Below are 19,250 nucleotides of genomic sequence, written 5' to 3'. Positions count from 1 at the left end.
GATATCTTGCTGCTGTGATAGAGCTTGGCTCTGGTGCTGCCCATATAATCCACAGAATCAGCTGGTAGTTGATGCTGGCAGATTAGAGTTGTCAGACTCTCATTATTTCTATCTGGGAATGATAGCACCATGGCCTTGAAAATGAGTCTTTATATAGTACATGCCGCTTGAATATTAACCCAACAGACAAATGGAGGATTCTGATTTATTGGGTACAAAGTCATCAAGATTTTACAGTATTGTTTTAATACTTTGGTTCTCTCTCCTTGTCTTAGCTTCTATCCTTTTTTTTTCTTTCCTCTGACTTCTCTAATCTCAAACTTTAGGCAGGGTTTATGCCTTTTAGTTCCTTCTCCCTCTTCTTTTCATGTAGCTCACATTTGGGCAGCTCTGACAATCTGGGTATCTCAAGCAGGATGACCTGATAGCAATAATAGCTGCCATTTTTGAGCATCAAATATGCACTGGGTGTTCTAACAAGATTATTTTGCTTAATCCTTACCACAATGCTGACTAGCAGAGTGGGCTGGATCAGACTGAAAAGCTTTGACAGGGCTCACAGAAGTAGCAGGTCTGAGACTCAAAATTCCTCTCACTTTATACCTCTTTCCCTTGGCCACAGTGCATTTCTTCTTGTGAACAAGGAAGCTGACTTTCTTCTTCTTTCTTGTCGAATATCTGTCTGGTTGGGGAATCAGGAATCCTTCCCTGCTTCCTTCTGTAATTAGACAGCTATTGCCTCTCCTGCCAGCCAAAGGAAGTAGGGACGTTTTGGTAATTTGGACAACCTTGGGAATATATGTATTTTTAAGCCTGGACATCTCATCATGGCTGGAGAGGTAGGGTGGGGTAAGTCTGGAGTTTTTGGGAGCCCCTAGTTTGACTCTACAACATCTGCAGTGAAGGGCTGGCCAGATAGAGGCCATGGGCTATTCTGGGGGCTAGATAGGGCCCAGTGCGCTGTGGGCTTTCAGAGCTGTGGCCTTTCGTGCTAAAATGAGAACTTTCCCATTTAGCTAATTGAACGTCTTTGCTACACACTGTAATGCACACAGCAGGGGAGAACACCTCATCTGATGCGCACATGAATTTAAAAGGGAAAATGATGACAGAGGGTTTAATGGAGCGGACAGTGCCGCAGTCCAGCAGCAACTCCAAAGCCTGGGCCTAATGAAAGCTCTCAGCCAACGTGGAAAGTGCCTGTGATTCAGCTCTCTGTTCCCATTTCCCCTGAGGCACTGGGGCTGCCATTAAATGCTGATGTGTCCTTATTATTACAGAGTGTGGAGAGAGAAAGGAAGGGCAGGAAGGCTGAAAGAGAACCTTTCCACCTGACCTATCTGTTCTTGAAGGTACTGCTTATTTATTTCGGAACCAGTAGCCAAGTCCCACTGTGGGTCAGAAGGCCTAGGCTTGAGAATGGGTGTTGGGTCAAGAAGAGCCAAATTTTCTCGAACTCCTGGCTTTAGGCAATTCTCCTGCCTCGGTCTCCCAAAGCACTGGGTTTACAGCTGTGAGGCACTGCACCCGGCCAAGCCAATTCTAAATTTCAGCTGTTACAGGCATCTGATTTTTGAGGCAAGGGTATTTCCTTCTGGGTTTGTTGCTCTTCCTCCTCCCTTGCTCTAGTAGACTGCTCTTTGCCATGGGGGAGACACAGACAGCCCAGAAGTTCCTGAATGGAGTGGTGGCAGGGAAGGTGCTGGTATGACCACAGCAAGGTGCTCTGCCTCCTAAGGTCTTGTCAGCACTGGATAAGATCCATTCATGCTGGGAACCTTCAGATGTTAGCAACCATCTGTTTCTGGGGAAAATTTCAACTCTGACAGCAGTGATATGAAGAGAAAGCACCATCACTATTCCACACTGGTACAAAAGCTAGGTCTCAGCAGGCCAGGTGGACTCCACTGTCCACTGAAAACCCCTGGCCATAGCCCATGTCTTAACTCCCTAGCCCTTAGAGCAATCCAATCCCCTATTCTAGTGTCTAACTTCACAAGAATCCTTCCAGATTTCCTTCCAGAATCCTTAGTGACCCACTCAAGGTCTACTTTGCATCAGAGGCTTGTGAGCGGCCAGAATTCCAGTCTCACAGCATCAGGCTCAGGCTTTGTGCACTGACTGCTCTGCCCTAATTACTAAATGGCAACACCCAGAAACAACAAACACCTCTGTCCACAAGCCTGTGTGTGATTTATCATTTGAAATACACTTGCCGTGTGGATGCCAATTATCCATTCCTTCTCTCCAGAGCAAAGCCTGTTACCAATATGAGAAGGCTGAGGTCCTGGCTCTGAGTCACTTTATTACACTCCTGTGTTCCTTCCCTGCAGGGTGCAAATTCAATGCACAGGGAGTGGTGGACACTCAAAGGCCTCCTCGGTGAAAGAGGACAGAGCAGCAGGGGTGGACCCGCTCTTGTTTCTGTGGACTATGGCATCATTTATACAATGCAGATTTCAGAGGAGAGATATAAGCCTTTAGTTTTTTCAGAGGCTGCAGGGAAAGTGGATAGACTTTTAGCCCCTTGTCTATTTTAGGCAAAGTTAAAAGATGTATCATTGAAAAGAAGAGATATCTAGATGTCAAAGTTACTTTTTAAGTGTGATTCTAAAACAGATGGACAGGTTTTTGCGTGGATGAAACCAACAATATGGAAACTCAAACACTGAACAGGTCAGGCTCACTGTTCTCCTTACTCTCATTCGCATTGCCCCGCTCCCACCCAGCACATACCATCAAGTTCTAGGGGCCCAGCAGAAAAACAGACTTCTGAGGTCACCCATTGGGCCTTCCATGGAAAGGAAGCCGAAGAATCTCAAACCTGGCTGCACATTAGAACTACCCAGAAGCTTTAAAAACTATTGATGTACCTTAACATAATCAAGGCTATCCATGACAAGCTCCCAGCTAACATACTCAATGGTGAAAAGCTAAAAGCTTTCCCTCTAAGACCAGGAAGACTCGTGTCCTTTCTATTCAGGATAGTACTGAAAGTCCTAGCCAGAGCAATTAGGCAAGAAAAGAAATAAAGGGAATCAAAATCAGAAAGAAAGAAGTAAAATAAGAGCATGTCTCTGCAGATGACATGATCTTATATATAGAAAATTCTAAAGATGCCACCAAGAAACTGTTAGAATACATGAGTTCAGCAATGTGACAGCATACGAAATCAAGAGACAAAAATTAGTTGTGTTTCTATACACTAATAATGAAGCATTTGAAAAAGAAATTATTAAAACAATCCTACTTACAATAGCATCAAAAAGAATAAAATAGGAATAAATTTAACAAAGAAGGTAAAAGATCTGTATGTTGAAAACAATAAAACTCTGATGAAAGAAATTGAAGATGGCAAATAAATGGCAAGATATATTGTATTTATGGATTGAAAGAATTATACTGTCAAAATGTCAGTGCTATTCAAACAGATCTACAGAGTCAATGTAATCCCTATCAAAGTTCCAATGTCATTTTTCACAGAAATAGAAGAAACAATCCTAAAATCTGTATGGAACCACAAAAGACCCTGAATAGCTAAAGCAATCTTGAGCAAGAAGAACAAAGCTGGAGACTTCCTGATTTCAAATTATATTACAAAGCTAGAGTAATTGAAATAGTATAGTATTGGCATAAACACAGATACATAGACCAATGGAACAGAATAGCCCAGAAATAAACCCATGCTTATACAGTCAACTGATCTTTGACAAAGGCAGCAAGAGTACCCCATAAGGAAAGGATAGTCTCTTCAACAAATGGTGCTGGGAAACCTGGATATCCATATGCAAAAGAATGAAATTGGAACCTCCTTTTGCACCATAGATAAAAATCAACTTAAAATGGATTAAAGGCTTAAATGTAACTTCAGAACTATAAAACTGTAAAAACAGTAAAGCTTTAAAACTGTTTGTGTATACATATGTACATACACACACACACATATGCACATATTGGAATATTGTTCAGCCTTTAAAAACAAGGAAATCCTTCCCTTTGCAACAATATGAATGAACCTGGAAGGCATTATGTTAAGTGAAATAGGCCAGACATGAAAAGACAAATATCATACAATCTCAACGATATGTGAAATCTGAAAAGTTGAACTCATAGAAACAGAGAGTAGTTAAGAGTGATTACCAGGAGCTGAGGGATGGGGGGAGATGTTGGTCAAAGGGCACAAATTTTCGGTTATAAGATGATAAGTTCTGGAGATCTAATATTCAGCATGGTAACTATAGTTAATAATATTGTACTGTATTGTATACTTGAAACTTGCTGAGTAAGTGTTCTCATCATACACACATGAAAGATGTTAATTAGTTTGATTGTGGTAATCATTTCACAATGCACACATATATCAAACCTTCAAGTTGTACACATTAAATGTATATAATTTTTATTTGTCAATCATACCTCAATAAAGCTGAAAAAAATAAGAATAAAAACTCTTAATGCTGCGTCTCTTGTCCAGGGAATCTGATTTGATTGATGTGGGGTCAAATTCAAGCATGAGTGTTTTCAGGGTATGGGGGAGGTGGTAAACATACTCAAAAGTGTTTGTGAAAAAGTGTAATATTCATATAATAACATGCACACATCTTAAGCACCCACTTTAATGAATTTTACAATTCAAAACTTCATTTAAAAACTCCACCCAGCTCAAGATACAGAATGTCATTAGCACTCCAGAAGCCTCAGCATAGGATTTTTAAAATTAAACTTTAAAACAAAAATTAAAACTCTTCAAATTGCAAGAGTATAACAATCACCTTGGCAAAGTTATTTTTAAAGTTTTTCATTGTTAATTTTAATTTGTGGACAGAATTGAATGAAATATATGTTTTCTCGCCACACTTCTGGCCATGGAAATCCTTTAGTAAAGCAATGGCATAACGTTTTTATATTTACGTTACTCATTTCCTAATCAGGTCATTATTTCTCAAGGTGTTGTCAACATAAAAGTTGATGTCAGCCTCCGACATTTAATTTTGTTGTGTTGCCATTGTTTTTGCAACTTTTCATGTATTGTTTATGATTCTCAACTTTCCCTCATTCTAGTTATATATGAATTAATTAGCCCTTGTAGCTATAAACAAGAAGTATCTGAGGTGTACTTTGGAAAAAGCAAGGTGGAGATCATGCTTATTCTTTGTGGGTCGGCACTGACTGACCGGTGGCGAGGCAGGAGAGAAAATCTGGAACCATCCAGAGTTCAAGGGCAGGGATGTGTGAAAGGCAGAGTCGGAGGAATTGAATCCCTAATGAGAAAGAAAACTAAAAATAAAAACGGTCATGCCTGAGCTTGGTGGACACATGTAGGCTGCAGAAGCCAGTGTGAGTTATGAGTTTAAGAAGGCCAGTAGGTGAAATTCTGAGTGATATCATGAGAAGGGAGGACCAGGAAAGAGACAGCCATTAACTAGGGAGACAAGGAGCTCCAGAGAGAAAGCTCAGCCATAGCCAAGGAGCAATGCTTTCATCAGAGGTTGAAAAGAGAACAAGTCTGGCCTGAAGGCCGGCTAAGAAGGAATCCAAAAAAAGAAGAGACAGAGAGAGAGAAAGAAGCACTTTAGCTGCTGTATAAATTTGTCAGGTTGAGCCCTCCATGAGTAGCTGGCAGAGATGATAAGGGGGGCAGCACTTCTGGCTACCTACCTGGCGCAGCCCTTATTTGAATATGCACAAAGGGTATGAATGGATAGACTAGCAGTGGCTATGGAGCAATGATGGGTAAAGCTGGACTCTGCATTTCCTATTCACCTTCTTAAACATAGTTCCTATAAAACAATTCTTGAGTGGCTTTTCCACTTGAACCAGCAAGCTGAGTGGGGCATGAGTTAGATGCTGCTCTACCAAGGAAGGTTCTGAGGGTGGCAGAAGTCCTGAGATCTCAAATTAAAAAGAAAAATCTTGAATTCCTTGAATGGTGGCAGAAGACAAGCCTCATGGTGGATATGGGGACCTGCCTGTATGAGGGCATCTCTGGCTCACAAGTGACCGAAGAGTTTAAAAATGAAAAACCCACCACTTGAGCTTGGTACCCTGAACTCAACGTGAATAACCAATTCCTTATATCTTGCTTTCGTTGTTGTTAAATACGATTTCAGTTTTCATGTAACTTTTCAGGTTCACCAAAAGAAAGAGTGTGACATGATTTTGTAACTCAGCATGTTAAAACTCAGTTAAAAAGCAAATTTAATACATCTAAATACTAAAGTCTGTGTCTGGTTTTAGCAATGAGTCAGCTTCACCAAGGTTGTTCTCTAACAGAACTGTGTTTTATAATGAAATATTACCCTGTTCTAAAACAAAAGCAGAGAAATAAAAAAAGAGCAAAGAATGAGTTTTTGAAATCTAATTTTTTAGATTAGAGCAGACAGTGAGTTTCTGAAGTCATGTGGTTTTAATTTATACAGTATTCCTATTTTGCAAACTTTAGCCTGTTTGGGCACATGTGCACGTGTGTGTGCATGTACACACACACACACACACACACACACAACCAGAACACTTCTCTCCCCTTTCCTGATATATTGAATTTGATTTCTGGATTCAGTTGACCTTTCCATTCATTTCACTGCTTGTAGATGAAGCAACTTGCAGCTTTTGGCTTCTGAGGGGGAGTATTACTCAGAAACATGCAACCTGTACAGGTTTCTGAGGCGGCAGGAACAGTAAGAGCTTAGGAGAAACTAAGGAGGGGATATGGGAGTGTAGACAAGTAGAGTCACCTCTAAAGTTCTGCAGTTCAACAGACCATACAACAGGAGTTTTCCTGCTCCCATCCCAGTTCTGAGTTGCCAGAAGAGGTGGGGCTGATGTGGAGCTGATCTTTGGACTGAGCCCACAGGAGTTGAGTAAAGGCACTCCTGTGTGTCTGATATGTATGGCAGTTCCAAGAACAACTATAAGTCATGTTGTCTTATATGCTGCTGATGATCTGTGTATCCTCCCACATCCACTTAGGGTAGGAGAGGCAGAGGGGAGAGGAATCCCCAGCATTGACAGCACAGAGGAAACAAATGAAAGAGATTACTTTAAAAACAGTAAAACTCAATAGTACACTATGATGCTGTAATTATAATAAGAAACATAAGTGTTGGTCATCATCCATGGTTCGTGACACAGAGCTCCTAATTCCTGGGAATTTCCTGGGTAATAGGAGCATCTTTTGTTCTAATGAGACAACTGTTGGTGGGCTCCTGAGTGGGGCTGGTCACCAGAAAGACCAAGCCATGATCATAAGCTTGGAGCATTTAGCTCCACCCCCATCCTCCAGGAAGGGGAGAGGGGCTGGGGATTGAGTTAAAAATCAATCATACCTAATCATTCATGCCTATAGAAACATCTATAAAAATCCCTGAACTATGGAGTTTGGAGAGCTTTTGGGTTGTTGAACACGTGGAGGCACTGGGAGGGTGGTGAGGTGGAGAAGTCATGGAAGACCCTCACCTCTTCCCATATAACTTGCCCTGTGTTTCTCTTCACCTGGCTGTTCATCTACATCCTTTGCCACATCCTTTGTCATAAACTGGTGAATGAGGGTTATTTCCCTGAGTTCTGGGAGCCACTCTAGCAAATGATCAAACCTGAGGGTGGGGGGTATAGGGACCTCCCATTTATAGCTGCTCAGTCAGAAGTTCCAGAGGCCTGGACTTACAACTGGTCTCTGAAATAGGGGGCAGTCCTGTGGGACTGAGCCCTTAATCTGTGCCATTTGACTCTAACCCCAAGTAACACAGTGTCAGAATTGAGTTTAATTGTAGCACACCCAGCTATTGGAGAATTGGTCAGTGGGAGAAAATACCCCACACATTTTGGTGACCAGAAATGTTGTGAAAACACAGTAGGGGGAAACATTTTTCCCCCATTATGTTAATATAACCAGAAGGGCATTTGACACAGTTACTTTATACAGATCTCTACACAGTGGGGAAAAACTCCTGGATACTATGAAAGGGAGAAACATGAGTATGAGTAGTTTTTCTCAAAGTAGCCCTTAGAAGAGAGGAAGAAGATGGAAATGGAGCCTGAAGCAAAATGAAGTGACTGCCCAGCTGGTGCAAGGCCAGCCTCTTACCGTAGTGCGGGATGATGGCCCAGGCCATGGCAGAGGCGTAGATGCCACCGATCATCCAGAACATGCAGAGCCAGCTCAGGTGTTCACCCCGCTTTTCCCGGGCCAGCACTTCAGCAAAGTATGAGAACACAGTGGGTATGGCTCCTCCAATCCTGCCAAGATGTACAGAGAATACATGAAATCAGGGTGTGGACAGCTAATGTGAAATGCAAAGGGCAGAGCCAAAGCAAACTCTAACAACACATGCTTTCTCCCTATCCCAGCATATCAACAAACATATTTTCTATCATTTTACAATGTAAAAATTATAGTCTCTATATTTAATAAAGGTTTATTATCCCTCCAAAAACTTGAACTTGCAATTAAGCTATGTTACCAAGAGGTGGCAGTGGTGTTTGTCTCAGGTGATTTATAGAGCTTAACATGAGATTCCGTTGACTTTTCAGCTTATGGTTGAATGTTTTACGTGATATTTATAAAAACTTACATTGATTTCCTAAAATCTAGTGAATATTTTAATTAACTTGTTTTTAAAAAGAGTTGCTGTGCCATGTCCCACTCATGATGTGGGGACTTTGGAAACAGCTTCAAACACCTCTAGGGTACTATCCGTAATCTGTATTTACTCACTGCTACCTCACAGCAGCACTAAATTAGGTTAATGGGTTGACAAACACAGGATTAATGGGGTCATTTCCAAGATTAGCTCTAGTCCCAATCCAGTAGATAGTACTGCTAAACAAGTAAACATGAAAAGGACACTTGTAGAAAAAAATAAGGAGCTGGTAGTTTAGATATCAATAGAATGGAATATAATGCTTCCTTCCAGTAGAAGCTAGTTATAAGAGCTGCTGACTGAGCTCTGGGGAGATGACAGAAACAGTGACCTCTACCCAGGGTAAGGGTGCTCAAATGAGGGTATATGGAATCAAAATAGTGTTCATTTTTAGGAGATGGGCCAAGATTTCATCACAGTTTCAAATAGGTCTTAGCCCTAAAACTTTAGGAACCACTGCCTCAAAAAGGTAGTAAAGAAAAATATTACTATCACTCCAAGCAATATGTGAATTTTAAAGTATTTGTTTAAAAAGACACACAACATAAGTACATGGTTGAGATGACACAAAATCTAATACAGTTAGGAAGTATGCACTGACTCATTTTTGTTCAGATTTCTGTAAGGCAAATTGCTATTGACATTTCATGCAAATTTGATGTCAAGGAGTAAAGCATGTTTATTTATTTAGCAATAACTGATTTTCTTAGAGCCTTTGATATGATAAAGAAGTATTGGCAGTGTCCTTAACAAATACAATTTAGGGAAAGGTCATTTTGGCAGCAAACTTGTGTACCAAATAAACCATAGGATTTACAATGTCATCCTGCATCAACTGGTAGGTGAAAATACAACACCATTTCATGTATTTGCCTCTGTTTAAAGTGATGCCATAGTTACCCATCAGTGGACATGGGAAGACCACTTAGGTTGGTGCTTTCCAATCTATGGGTTGCAAAATTTACTTTAGTAGCTATAAACAGTAAACAGCATTTTAAAAAATGAGATAGTGATAAAATATTCAAGTGCAACCTAAGTAATAAGGATAAGCATAAGTATCATTTCATGAAATTTGTGTTATAAACATATTTGTAATGTATAATGTACATATATAAAATATATAATGGGTCGCAGTGTGTTTCTTAGTGGGAGTTCCTGTTCAAAGAGTTTAAAATTCACAAACTTTAGGCATCTTTATCAGTTTCTCTGGGCTATGACAGCGGTGGTTCTACCTAAAATTTCTAGAGGTGTGACTCAGCCTGTCTTCAGATTTAGCACCATCACACACAGATGCAGCCAACCAAGTCCAAGTCCATAACCGAACCCTCAAACAAGAAATAAATGCATGTGGTGGATGGTTTCAGCTCGGAGCTGGCTCTATACTGCACCATATTAGACTCATACACTTCTCTTGTCTGGGATTCTTGAGGCACTCATACAGTATATAGCCAGTTGAATTTTATTTCATTTAATTTTAATTTTTTGATGGAATGCAGATAGTAAAATTGAAAGACATCGTTTAATTAATCTTCTGTGCCGTGAGACTCCACCAGGCTGTCTACAAAGACCACTGGGAGGCTGAAGATCACTTGAGCCCAAGAGTTTGAGGCTGTAGTGAGCCTTAAAGGGCTACTGCATTCCAGCCTGGGTGACAGAATGAGACCCTTTCAAGTGGTAAGCTGCATGCTTGCTTGCTATCTGTTATCATTAAATGCCCCGAAAACAAATACCACATATTAATCATGATAAAAAAACAAATGTGTGATGCTTATTGGTACAGTAAGCTAGTTGAATTTTAAAACTCAACAATATTTTGAACAGATTTTAACTGGTTTCATTATAACACACAATTCTAGTGTGAAATAAAATGTCTGTGTCACAAATAATTTTATGATACTCCTGTTTTTCATTTGATGGGAAGAATCCATTTCTCTGCACCATAAAATCTCAGCTCCCTACTCTGTGGTTTCACTTCTCAATGCATAAAAATAGTCCGAGTTTTTACATCCTCATTAATGTTTCATCAGGACTCTGGACATCCTGTTAATAACTATAACTTAAATTCCGTGAAGGCACAATTGTATGCCAGGATATGCCAGCACCCTCTGGACCAAGATAAATGTACTTTGGTGTGGCTATAATTTCTTTCTTTCCTTTTTTTTTTTTGCAGTGCGGCTATAATTTCAAGTGGAAGACTATAGATTTGCCTGTTAGTTTTAAACAAATCATTGTTACATAAGAAAATACCAACTTGTAGGGGCTTCTAGGCAATCCAGCTGATTTTTATTCAATGGCTTTTTCACATGGTTATTTCTTCTGGATGTCTCTCAATATTTGTAAAGTAGGCTGCAGGGAACTGCTAAGGAATACTAAGGGATAAGTGAGTCTGAAGAATTAGAGAAGGCTTCTATTTAAATTCTTTGCAAAGTTATTTAGATTCAGCGATATATAAAACAATCCAAGCATTCACATTTCTTATTGTGGGGAAAAAATTACTCCTTGTACTACTGTGATGTCCTTTAAGCAGAGAAAAAACTATTACTATTACTAGTGTTTCACACCCCATATACCCCTTGAAGGTGGGGACTATATCATATTCATTCTTGAGTCCCCATTAACTGGCCCAGGGGACATGTGCTAAGTGTTCACGCAAAATAACTGAATTTCCCAGACTCTTCAATGTTGTAGTTGGCATATCAAGTCTCCTGGAGAATCTGTTCTGATGATTTAAGTATCTCCAGTGAATAGAAAGACACACCTCACTTTGTGAACCAACATGACCATAAAAGAAGTTGAGGGTTCTGGACTGAAAGTTTTGACAGCAATGGAGCCCGCAAAGAGTTCCTGAGTTGTTCTATGCCTTAGTTGCTGTGGTCACCTCTTGACCAAATGACCTGACGGTCCTTGTCATGGAGAGAGCTCCCTTGGAACTGCTCAGAGGACACTGGGCAATCCCACTGGGCCTTCCAGGAGCTTCTGTAACACCTGTGAGCATTTCAGAAAAAGGTTGCAGATGCTATAATGATCATCAGAAAAATAATTAGGGAAGAGATAAAGCAAGAGCTTTCAGGTCTTACAACATAATTTGATTCCTCTGATAAATTTTGAAGATGAGAAAAATTTGCCACTCCTCAGCGCCCAAATCTTATAAATTAAAAAGAAGTTTCCCATTATGATTCTACCTCAATATTGCATGTGAGGGGTTAAAAATTTCCTTATTTGGCTGGGCGCGGTGGCTCAAGCCTGTAATCCCAGCACTTTGGGAGGCCGAGACGGGCGGATCACGAGGTCAGGAGATGGAGACCATCCTGGCTAACCCCGTGAAACCCCGTCTCTACTAAAAAATACAAAAAAACTAGCCGGGCGAGGTGGCGGGCGCCTGTAGTCCCAGCTACTGGGGAGGCTGAGGCAGGAGAACTGCCTAAACCTGGGAGGCGGAGCTTGCAGTGAGCCAAGATCCGGCCACTGTACTCCAGCCTGGGCGACAGAGCGAGACTCCATCTCAAAAAAAAAAAAAAAAAAAAAAAAAAAAAAAAAAAAAAATTCCTTATTTGTTGTTTTTTGTTTGTTTATTACACTGAGATACAATTTCTGAAAATATATGAAGAAATAAAAAAAATTAAATGAAAGTCCTTAAATTCTCACGTATCAGTAGGTCTTAAATAAACCTCCCCAATACACAGGCAAGCAGACCCAGACACACACACACCACACACACACACACACGCACAACACCTCAATAGGTCTGCACACGACTCAATACTAGGCATCTGGTAAATATCATGAAACATATCCATTTATTTTCCTCAATAATCTAAGGCAAATTCACAAGTGGTATATTGTGTAAAGCAAAGAATGTGTTAGCATTGCAGACAAAATTTCTCCTCTGTTGGGAAATGTGAGGCACACAAGTTAAATCAGTTTAGCACAGCAGGATGACAGAGTATGCCAAGTCTGCCTGTCTGCACAAACCTCACTGGGAAACTGGGAAGCCTGACTGTCTTAACCCTGTGAATTTCACAGCCATGCCTCATATTACTCCAGTTCAGATGGTAACCCAGTGGGGATGATGTTTGTTCCCATGCTTCATCACACTGATGTACACAGGCTGTTTCAGGAAAAGGTGGGGAGGGGTTCAGGTTTCTGCAGTGCAAGAGGGAGGTTACAGATAAAAAGAGTAACTATACTTAAAATGGCTTGAAGCATGGCATTTTCGAGAGAAATTATGGAATGTTTGATGATTCCTTGTCTTGAGAAGGGATTCTACTGAATAATTCTGTTTTGCTTTAATTTTCTATCTAGCATGTAACAAAGAATAATTCATTCTACCTTATTTCACCATATAATTGTCAAGCAGTCCTTTACCTCAAGCTTCCATTTCCCATTTCCATTGGAAAATGGGGCATTCTGCAAGAACATAATTAAGGAGAAAGTTGAATAATTATTGTAAAAGTCACATGTTCAATACAAATAATAAACAGAGGGCAGGGTCTACTGAGAGCTGACTCTGGCAGCTTTTATAAGACAAATATTATAGGATTATAAAAAGATTAGTGAATGGTCTGACCTATGTCAGGAATCACAACCACAAATAACTTGCATGAAAAAATATTCTTTTAATTCTTACTCAGAATCAACAAAAAGGAGAGAAGACACTGAATTGTCAGGCAAATTGCAAAGCAATTCAGAACCAATTTATTATGTTATAAATTGGACCCAGAAATAAGGGATTAGAGCAGCAGTCCAAAGATGAACCTTTCAGTCTCTTCCACTTTATAAAAGTAAATAGAATATCACAGACCTTGGGGAGATTGTTCAGAGGCTTAGATGAAAGAGCACAGACCTAACACTCTTTCTGAATAGGCTAGGTCGGCACAGAAAATAAGGTTGCTGTATAGATCAGAAGGCACATGTTTGCTATCAGTGATAAAGTTAGAGATGGGAGAAAAACACATACTGGTAACTGAATTCATCATCAAATCAAGAACAAGAATTTCCTGTGCCCAGTGGCAATGCCAAAGGATGGATGATTTGGGTAGCTTTAGTCCTTCAATTTCCAAAGCCACAATTTGAAAAATAATATTCTTCAATATATGAAGTTGTCATTTTCTAAATATTATGTAAACTATGAGTACAATAATGAGTAGAAAAAATGATTATTTAAAAAATACTGATCTTTAAGTATATAATTTGTGGGAAAAACTGCATTGCTAAAGAAACAGCTGCAATTCAACTCTCTTAGCCCTGGTTTGCTATCAGATTGGTAGCCTAACCCCCTAAACCTGTGGAGGTCTATGCATCCAGAGTAGCAGACTTAGTAAAACTGAGGAAAGTGGCATAGTCATGGATCAGGACTTTAATACTGTCTTGAAAAAAAATTAGCTATTGATAGAGTTGGAAGAATGCCTTCCCATAGCATCTAAAGGTGACATGAATAAAGATGGCAATGATCATTATGATGTTCTATAATAAATGATAAAACATGCAGATGTATCTAGCCTCTTGCGGTATACATTTTCTCATTCATTCCTGCACTCATCCTCACACCTACCCTTCATTTACCCATTATTCACCCATTATCCCTCTATCCACCCCCTTACCCAGTCAAACTCTGGGCCAGGCACATCACCAGTTGTTGGAGGTACAGGCATGAAGCACACAGATTCCTGCTGTGGGCCCCACAGAGTCAATTCTAAAGAGTGCATATGGCTAATCTGTCACAATTACACACTGTGGGTCTAGAAGATCTTTTGTTCTATTCCTTCTCCTTTGTGATCAATAGTACCTTTGCCGAAGGGTATACTGGGAAACAATGTGTGTCCAAAAGGTCAGCCTTTTTGTTGGAAAGTAAAAAGCATTGCCTAAGACAGTGCTTTCCAGTGGAAAATGTGAGCCACATATGTAATTTTAAATTTTTCTAGAAAAGACATTAAACCAAAACAATCATGTAAAATTAATTTTAATATATATTCATTTAACCCAATATATGTAAAATATTATTTTAACGTATAAAGTAAAACCATTGAGATATTTTCCATTCTTTTATATGTTCTAGGTCTTTGAAATCTACTGCTATGTATTTTACACTTACAGCACATCTCTACTTGGACTAGTCACATTTCAAGTGCTTGGTAGCTACATGAAGCTAGTGGTTACCATGTTGGACAATGTAGCTCTAAGAAAACACTCACCCACTGTTTACAATTTGGGTTTGAGGTTATTTTTGGATTAAAGATAATCTTGACTGTTGCCTCATTTTACATATCGGGGAAGGTCTTTCCATTCTGATGCTCTGGGGCCAGAGATATTTTTGGACTGATCTGTTCAAACATGTATGAGCACATATCATGTATACCTTGTGCCATATGAAATCAGAGACATTTCTGGTTGAGTGTGAAGCACAGCACAGCCTGATGGTTATGAGCATGGGCCCTGGAGCCAGACTGCCTAGGTATGAAACCTGATTACATGACTTACTGTGTGACCTCAGACAGGAACTTAACCTCTCTGTACTTCAGCTTCCTCATTTATAACATATAGTCAAGATATGTGAATAATGCATAGCATCTTTCTCATTGGGTCACTGATGAGAGCCAATTTTTACTAATATAAAGTGCTGAACACAGCATCTCTCGGGGGCAAGCACTGGAGAGGTGTTCGATAAAATATATTTTAAAAGTTTTAAACAATTTTAAATGACTGCATTTTTCCAATATGATTATTTTAAGTAAAAGACTACTTTGAAGCGAAAAATCTCATAGTTCAGAATCAGACTAAAATTCAGAAGACTTGGGAGTCTGTTGAATATTTGGAAGCAATAATCAATCCGTGCCTCAATTTTCTAATAAAAAAGTCACACCATTTTTACATGACGAATTATTTAAAACAATTGTGGAAATAAATGGGATGCTACATGTAACGTACTCTCAATAATTCCAGTTAATGATGGTGATTTCTATAAAGCCAAGGTATTCTTACTGTAACTCAATACAGCTAATGAATGAATATTGCAAATAGCTATGAAGTACGCATTTGGTAGGCTCTATTCAGAGAGGAAGAAATTACTATTCTTTAATTTATGATATACAGACACATTGAAATTTCATTTTAATTTCTGTTGCTGTTACATTTTTCTCCTGACCTTCCTGCTTAGCAATGCCAGGCCCTCAGTGAGAAGCTCCCGACTCTGATATTGCCTGGCATCCAAAGTACTATCATTCCCGTAATTAACAGTGACTGGATACAAATAATTTAATTCTGGGTCAAATGAAAATGAATCAATGGTGCCAAGTCCATTTCCCATCTTTCTAATTTTCTGTAACAAAAGAGGGGAGGAAAGTGTCTGTTTCTTGGTGTGAGATTCGTTTAGGAAAGTGATAGACAGATGAATAATTGGTGATGCCCTAGTCCTCCTTCCCACAAAACACTGTTGTCTCCAGGCAGGAAAATCATTCATTGTACTGAATAAACATTTAAAGTCACACACAATATGTCAGCTGGACATATTTGTGTTTCTAAGAAGATATGCTCAGGACTTGGTTTGATGAATTAAGAGGAAAGCACATGTGGAGACAATAAAACATAAACCCAAGTAGATCTCAGTTTAAAACAAGAACTTGGTCAGGTGCAGCAGCTCATGCCTGCAATCCCAGCACTTTGGAACGCCAAGGCCAGGAGGATTACTTGAATCCAGGAGTTTGAAACCAGCATGGGCAACATAGGGAGACCCCGTTTGCACAAAAAATTTTTAAAAATTAGCTGGGGGTGGTGGCATGCATCTGTGGTCCCAGCTAAGGATGCTGAGGTAGGAGGATCACTTGAGCCCAGGAGGTCAAGGCTGCAGCGAACCATGATCGCACCACTGCATTCCAGCCTGGGTGACAGAGAGAGATCCCATCTCAAAAAACAAAATAAAACAACAAAATAAAATAAAATAAAATAAGAACTCCTTCCAGTCCCCTTTATATGCAGAAACAGTGCTGCTAATGATGCTTCAGCAATGAAATAAGACATAGCAACTGGAAATCTGTAGCAATTTTGATAAAATCAACACACAGGTAAACCTTGGATTCAGAATGTACAGTTTACTTATTTACAGAGTTGCAAGTTTAAATTGACTTTAATTGCAATTTAAGTCCTAGCTGAGTTATTCCTGGTCCCACCACTGCACCTCAATCTGCAAAATGAAAAGTTTGGACTCTCTGGCCTAGATCTTCTCTTTGTTCTAAAATTCCTAGTAAATGAAGCTGATGGACAGGCCCTGTACCAATTAAATGTAGGGATTCTGTACCAATGTGGGGATTCTACCAGCTGCTGAGTAGGTCTGTTCCAATTATGCAGTCCAGAAGTGTAGAATTAGGCACAGGATGGATTCAGTGCCTGACTCACTGGGCCCACTGTGAAACAGACCTGAGCTGAAACACCGTTGATTACCTGCCTTTCATAAGTCCCTGCTCTGGCTGGTTGGCCACAGTGACATTTGCGTCTCCTGGAATTAGTGTCAGTTTAGAGCCAGTGTCCACAAGCCCTGAGAAGTCTGATTATTTCCTTTCCCCCATGTACTCTTCCTGGTAAAAGGCCTTCAGTCCCTTTGGGGAAGCTGGGAGAAAGACTAACAGTATAAATATTTAGCTGTGTACCAAGATCCTTCTTCAAGGAGGACCAGCCTCCCCTTCATTCAGTTGGTTCTGGGTCTGTAAACCAGCTCCAGTCTGGGAATGATGGAGGGGACATGACTCTGTTTTTATGACGCAAGTTAGGTTTTCATTCACTTGTCATAGAAGTTTTCTACTTATACAGATCAAGTAAGAATTGAGTAGACTTCCTATCTATTTCACTTCATGATTAACGAGCCAATGCCACAGATGGCTGCAAGTCAGACTATGCTGGTTGCTGCTTGGACTCCACTGTCTTTTACAACACCCACTCCCACCCTGCCATGGGTAATTAAGCAATGTTGAGCAAGATGACAGTCCCAGCCCTTTGGAATTTACATGCTGGTGGAGGAGAGAAAGAAGAACATAAAAAGTAAATATTTTCAGGCATCAATTGTAAGTGCTGCCAAGGAGACAAAACAGGAAACTATCTGAGACCCATTGGGTGTGTGGTCTCAGGAAACGCCTCTGGGAAGCTGTGAGTGGGAGAGCCCTGGGAGAAGAAGGTTCAAAACAGAAAGGATGGCAAATACTGTACTCCTAGGAAATGTGTGGAGTGTGCGGGGCTCTGTGCACCAGAGGCCCACAAAAGAATCATTACCAGCATTTTGGAATGTTTTTTCATTTAGTTTTTCTCAATTTAAAAACTGGAGCAGATATGGTTGGAAGAGTTGTTTGACTAAGTAGATACAACATGGTCTTTCATTTAAGGTCTCTAGGATGAGAATCTTGATTCTCTGGCTTAAGTTTTAATAAAGAAAGTTTAAATAAAAAGAGAACATATAAAAATTCAGCTGCTTCTGTACTGAGTTCATAAGTAATGGGAATGAAGGGTTTAAATATGATATGCCTTTGAAAACAAGAAGAGCATTTAAATGGAAATTTTCTTATTCACAATGTTATTATTGTTTTCTCCTTTCTCTGTGAGATTCCCAAGCCCCTTGTGACTTCTTTTCAGGCTCTAATTCTTGGAAGATGGGGACTAGAAGAGCTGCCTATCTGTACAGACTGTAAGCAACTTGAGGTGAGGGCTCAGCTCTATCCATGAAAAACCTTGCGTGCTTCCAGTGGGTAGAGTAGGTGTTGCAATGTTTTTTGAGTTGAATTGGAATGGAATTGGAGAAAAAGAGACTTTGATGAGATTCCTCAGAGACTTAGAAACAGAGTACCCAGATAAACTCTAGAGCTGTTGAGAAAAACCCTGGGCCATGAAGGTAGCACTTCACAAAGCAAGCAAAAGTAAAATAGCCCATAAACTTTGGTGAAGAAGAAAAATATTGCAATGGTCAATTTTACGTGTTAACTTGACTGGATTAACAGATACCTAGACAGCTGGTGTCTTAGTCCATTTTTATGGCTATAAAGGAATACCTGAGGTGGGGCAATTTATAAAGAAAGGGGTTTATTTGGCTATGGTTCTGTTGGCTGGAAGACTGGGCATCTGGTGAGGGCCTCAGGATGCGTCCACTCAGGGGAGAGTGCAAAGGGGAGCTGGCATGTGCAGAGATCACATGGCGAGACAGGGAGCAAAAGAGAGGGCTGAGGGTGTCAGGCTTATTTTTAAACAACCAGCTCTCGTGGGAACTAACAGAGCAATAACTCACTCACATTAATCTAATCATGATAGATTCACCTCCATGACCTAAAACCCTCCCATCAGGCCCCACCTTCAACACTGGAGATCGAACTTCAACATGAGATTTGGAAAGGTCAAATATGCAAACTACAGCAGCTAGTAAAGCATTATTTCTGGGTGTGTCTGTGAGGGTGTTTCTGGAGGAGATTGGCACGCAAATTGGTAAACTGAATGGGGAAGTTCTGCCCTCAGTATGGGTGGGTACCATTCCATCAGTTGTGAACCTGGAGAGAACAAAAAGGTAGAGGAAATTCTGATTTGCTCTCTCTCGGAGCTGGAACATCCTTCCTCTCCTGTCCTGGGACAACAGATGTCCAGGTT

General features: G+C 40.1%; 1 protein-coding gene across 2 annotated transcripts in view; it reads right to left on the bottom strand.

Annotated features, from left to right (window-relative positions):
* Positions 1-19,250, bottom strand: part of SV2C (synaptic vesicle glycoprotein 2C) — a 273,184-nt gene that overhangs the window by 140,418 nt on the left and 113,516 nt on the right. For both annotated transcript variants that reach the window (XM_023196441.3, XM_023196440.2), the window contains one exon: positions 8,084-8,235. In XM_023196441.3, coding sequence (XP_023052209.2) covers positions 8,084-8,235 — 152 coding nt within the window. The remainder of the gene's footprint in view (positions 1-8,083; positions 8,236-19,250) is intronic.

The sequence above is a fragment of the Piliocolobus tephrosceles genome, chromosome 4 (genome assembly GCF_002776525.5).
Source record: "Piliocolobus tephrosceles isolate RC106 chromosome 4, ASM277652v3, whole genome shotgun sequence".
NCBI classification, from domain to species: Eukaryota; Metazoa; Chordata; class Mammalia; order Primates; family Cercopithecidae; genus Piliocolobus; species Piliocolobus tephrosceles.
The sequence above is the reverse complement of the archived record's forward strand: the minus strand, read 5'-3'. Positions and strand labels throughout refer to the sequence as shown.